Here is a 5,149-nt window from a genome sequence, read left to right as displayed (position 1 = left end):
GATAGCAAGCAAACATGACAAAAAGGTTAAAAATTTTAACTCTGAGTGATAGAAATATAGATGTTTGTTATTTTATTCTTTGTGTTTTTTCTGTATGTTAAACATCTCCAGATATTTAAATAAGAGTAAAGAAGACACATCCAGCCAAGGTCCTCCAGATAGATCGTTTTGCTTTCTTTCTAAAGTCAAGTAAATTCTAAATTAACCTTGACATTATTAGTAAGTTTTGCTTTAAAAAAAAATAAAATTTTGTGTTAGAAGTTTTAAAACATTTGGAAATTCTAGTTGTAGTTTCAGATTTCATAATTCAGATGATGCAACAGGATGGAACCATTGTCAAAGAGAATGCGGGGATGTTTGATGCTTGTTAGGACATGACTCCTATACTTGCCTGTTTGTTCATCCTCCAACCCCTCTTTCTTCCAAATTCCATGTAGCATATTCTGTCCAGGAAGCAAGAAGACTTGCTTGGAGGCATACTCATTTTCCCCGTGCCTCTTTGCTATTTCTGGAAAATAAAGCATTCTATAGGCGGAGCTAGTGAATGCCTCTTTTAACACACGAGTCTCCACACTTTCCTGTTCACTTTGGTTCCAGCATCCTGTCCAGCAAAGAAGCAATCAGCCAAAATGATACCTGGAGGCTTATCTGAGGCCAAACCTGCCACTCCAGAAATCCAGGAGATTGTTGATAAGGTGAGTTGATGCCATTCAGGAAAAAGTCTGAGCCAAAATCTTGATTCATAAGTTGTCCTGGTGGAAAGGATGTGGCTGAACATGAAAACTAGAAGTTTAGGATGTGTATGACTTTGTTCAAGTTTCTTTACAACTAAGATGAAATAAGAGGTTTTCAGATGAAACCTCGAATAATCCCCAAACTGTGAGTGTGACCTTGAGCGAATCACATTTCTTCTCTGAACTTCATTTTCTCCATGTGTAAAAGAAGAATTTGTATTGTATCATCTCTAAAGCTCAATCCTAGATATGATTCTAGCATTACTAATTCAGTTTCTGATGCAACTTTTCTAATCTCACCAAGTGAAGCCAACATGTAATTGAAGTGTAAGGTTATTAACAGTTTGATGAAGTAGTCTTGGAATGTACTGCAGGGAAATTTTTAAAAAATAGATTGAATGAAGAATAATATTGTAAAGGCAAGCTATTTACAAACTTCATACACTTTTGCCCAAATATACAGTGTTTTAGTCTTTTCAGAGTTAAAGGGTGATTCAGCTAATGGAGAAGAGAAGTGATAGTCTAGAGTGACTCCAAAATGTCAGAGGCTGCCAAATTATATATAGAAAAATAGAACTCAATGTTGTTAGCGGATTGATATGTTTTTCTCTTTTTCTTTTTTGTTTTGTTTTTAAGAGATGGGGTCTCACTCTGTCACCCAGGCTGGAGTGCAATGGTGTGATCATGGCTCACTGTAGCCTCAACTTCTCCAGCTCAGGCGATCCTCCCCACTCAGCCTCCTGAGTAGCTGGGATTACAGACTCATGCCACCATGCCTGGCTGATTTTGGGGGTTTTATTTTGTTTTTAGAGATGGAGTTTCATTCTGTTGCCAGACAGGTCTTGAATTCCTGGGCTCAAGCTATCCACTCACCTAGGCTTCCCAAAGTATTGGAATTACAGGTGTGAGCTACCACACCCGGCCCTGATATATTTTTCTAAGTGTTGTGTGATTAGCTATCATTTAGCTATGCAGTAAACATTTAGTTGCATATTTTATGAAGGAAAACATGTACAAATTACCATTTTAGGTTTTCAGTTTGTTACCTTATTTTCTTGTATTATTCCTTCTTGTTTTTTCTCTCTGAAACATCATTCTATGTCAGCGTGGAACACAAGATCAGCTTTTGTGTGATTATAAGAGTTGGGATCCTGTATATTCAGGGAACTAGAAAGCTCTCTAAGGGGCCAGATGCCTAGAATCCCATCACTCATTCTTGGGGACTAATTATTTCTCTTTCAAGCGTTCTTTTTAAAAATAAATATCTTGGAGCTTTTTTCCTGGGAGATGATATTAAGTCAGTAATTTCTTCATGTGAATCCGCAGATCAGAGCCATGTTCTCAAACTTCAATGTGCACATGAATCACCTGCAGGTCTTGATAAACCTTAGATTCTGATTCAGGTGGCCTGGGGGAGGTCTGAGGTTCTGCATTTCTACCAGACTCCCAAGTGCTGCTGCTGCTGCCACCCATGGCCTCACTTGCCTGCAGAATCAGAGATGTATGGCATCCTACAAGGCCAGGGGGAGATGGCGCTTTAAAAGCCAGGGTGCAGACTGGGTGTGGTGGTTCATGCCTATAATCCCAGCACTTTGGGAGGCTGAGGCGGTTGGATCACGAGGTCAGGAGTTCGAGACCAGCCTTGCCAACATGGTGAAACCCCGTCTGTACTAAAAATACAAAAAGTAGCTGGGAGTGGTGGCAGGTGCCTGTAATCCCAGCTACTCAGCAGGCTGAGGCAGGAGAATTACTCAAGCCTGGGATGCGGAGGTTGCAGTGAGCTGAGATAGTGCCACTGCACTCCAGTCTGGGCAACAAAGCAAGACCCTGCCTCAAAAAAGAAAGTCAGGGTGCCAAAATAAAATTTGTCTATTTCATTTGAAAAATGAAGGTAACACCTCTTGCCCTACCGATGTCAGAGCTGTAAGGACTAAGTGAGAAAATGTGCATAAAAATAACTTGAAAATGAAAAACAAATGTGCATAGGTGAAGCATCACAATTGTTTGCTTCAAATTTGTGGCTGAAAGCATCCCTGACCCTAAAAAATCCCCCTGAGACTCTCTAAGGACCAGAGCTGTAGAAAGACAGGGAAAAATAAATTTGAAATAGAGACAGTACAGAAAATGTTAATGATTTTTTAAAAAATCTATCACTTGATTAGCAATAATTATTAATTTTTAAAATAAGAAGCTACCAGAGGGCCTTGCATTGTTAATAACACCTATCTGTGAGTCCCATTTTAAATTATAAAATTGATTTGAAAGTGTGTGTGTGGCAGAGAGGAAGCTGCTTCCCTTTGGCTCAAATGTCATCAGAGAGGTAGAATGAGAGATAAACATTAAGAACAGCTACCTCACCCCAGAAAGGAGCTTTGCAGTTTTAAAAAGCTTGACCTCCATTCAAACTCTGATTTCGTCTTCATAACCCCTGGGGCAGGCAGGGAAGGTATTGTGTCTATCTTACAGATGATGAAACCAAGACTTAAAGAGATTAAGAGTCACTTAGTTAAGCTGGCCAAGGTGGCTCAAACCTGTAATCCCAGCACTTTGGGAGGCTGAGGCGGGCGGATCACCTGAGGTCAGGAGTTCAAGACCAGCCTGGCCAACATGGTGAAACTCTATCCCTATTGAAAATACAAAAATTAGGCGACGTGGTGGCAGATACCTGTAATCCCAGCTACCCAGAGGCTGAGGCAGGAGAATCACTTGAACCTGGGAGGCGGAGGCTGCAGTGACCCAACATCGCGACATTGTACTCCAGCCTGGGCCACAGAACGAGACTCCGTCTCAAAAAAAAAAAAAAGAGTCATCTAGTTAAGAAGTTAGCTCACCCCCAGTGTCTGACTGCCTGCACTCTCCACCACACAGTGGCAGAACACAGAGGAGCTTTGTTAGGAAAGGGAAATACACTGAGTGGAGAGAGTGTGTTAAGTTTGTCTTCTCAGTGGAAGCACCAGCCTCAAATTTAAGTCAATATAGGAGGCCAAGGCAGGCGGATCACCTGAGGTCAGGAGCTCAAGACCAGCCTGGTCAACATAGCGAAACCCGTCTCTACTAAAAATACAAATGGCATGGTGATGGGCGCCTGTAGTCCCAGCTACTCAGGAGGCTGAGGCAGGAGAATCGCTTGAACCCAGGAGGTGGAGGTTGGAGTGAGCTGAGATCATGCCACTGCACTCCAGCCTGGATGACAGAACGAGACTCCATCTCAAAAAGAAAAAAAAAATTTAAAATTTAAAAGTTAAAAAAAATTTTTTTTTAATCATTAGAGGGACAGGTGTGGTGGCTCATGGCTATAATCCCAGCACTTTAGGAGGCAGAGGCGGGCAGATTGCTTGATCTGGGGGATTCAAGGGCATCATGACAAAACTCTGTCTCTACCTCCTCGAAAATACAAAAAAAAAAAAAAAAATAGCCAGGTGGTACACACCTGTAGTCCCAGCTACTTGGGAGGCTTAGGTGAGACGATCACTTGCACCCAGGAAGTTGAGGATGCAGTGAGCCATGATCACGCCACCGCACTCCAGCCTGGCCAACAAAGTGAGACTTTGTCTAAAAAAAATACATAAATAAATAAATAAATATAGGAAATGAATATCAGTGAATCATTTCATGGTTGGTGCATTTCTTGTATATCTCCTAAGTGTCTAGCATTATGCTAATTATTATAGAAGCTACATAAGGGCTGTAAAATATGGCCCCTGGCCTCTAGGAGTTTACACGGTAGTTGGGAAAAATCGAGATATCTGGAACAGTATATAAAACAATATCCAATTAAGTACTTTTTCATAATCATAGGTTTTGGACCAGAAAAGATGTTAGAGATTGCTGGTCAAACCTCCTTCCTTTCAGGTGAATAATTACTGTGAGGCAGTTCAGCTACTCCCGTGTTAAAGCCTGGATTATCACTTATCTGCCGTCTCTTGCAGGAGTGAGCCTTAGAGCACAATTCCCAGTTCAGTGTTAGAAGGTAGAGGAAGAGTTGGAAAACTCGTTGTAGTTTAGGAAGCACTTTCACATCATTTATATCGTTTATGCCCCTACAAACAGCCCCAAGAGGCAAGTGTTATTACAACCACTTTATAGGTGAGAAACTTGAGTCAATTCCTTCTCCAAAATTACAGTTAGGTCCCATGCAGGAACAGGGAAAATGGGTAGGTGCTGGCAATTCAGGGACAATCTCCACTACCTGTCACTTACTTGCTAGTTTTATTTTTTTGATTTTTGAATGTATTTCTGTTTTTTTCTTTTTTTTGAGACGGAGTCTCGCTCTGTCACCCAGGCTGGAGTGCAGTGGCCGGATCTCAGCTCACTGCAAGCTCCGCCTACCGGGTTCACGCCATTCTCCTGCCTCAGCCTCCCGAGTAGCTGGGACTACAGGCACCCGCCACCTCGCCCGGCTAGTTTTTTTTTTT

The 5,149-nt window shown here is 41.7% G+C and overlaps 1 protein-coding gene across 1 annotated transcript in view; it reads left to right on the top strand.

The window, feature by feature from the left end:
• The first annotated feature begins 500 nt into the window (after positions 1-500).
• The window catches only part of CSTA (cystatin A (stefin A)), a 16,548-nt gene continuing 11,899 nt past the window's right edge, over positions 501-5,149 (top strand). The window contains exon 1 of the mRNA XM_011971577.1: positions 501-695. Within this exon, the coding sequence (XP_011826967.1) occupies positions 630-695 (66 nt within the window). The 5' untranslated portion in view covers positions 501-629. The remainder of the gene's footprint in view (positions 696-5,149) is intronic.

This window comes from Mandrillus leucophaeus, unplaced genomic scaffold (genome assembly GCF_000951045.1).
Source record: "Mandrillus leucophaeus isolate KB7577 unplaced genomic scaffold, Mleu.le_1.0 Scaffold123, whole genome shotgun sequence".
Classification (NCBI taxonomy): Eukaryota; Metazoa; Chordata; class Mammalia; order Primates; family Cercopithecidae; genus Mandrillus; species Mandrillus leucophaeus.
The sequence above is the reverse complement of the archived record's forward strand: the minus strand, read 5'-3'. Positions and strand labels throughout refer to the sequence as shown.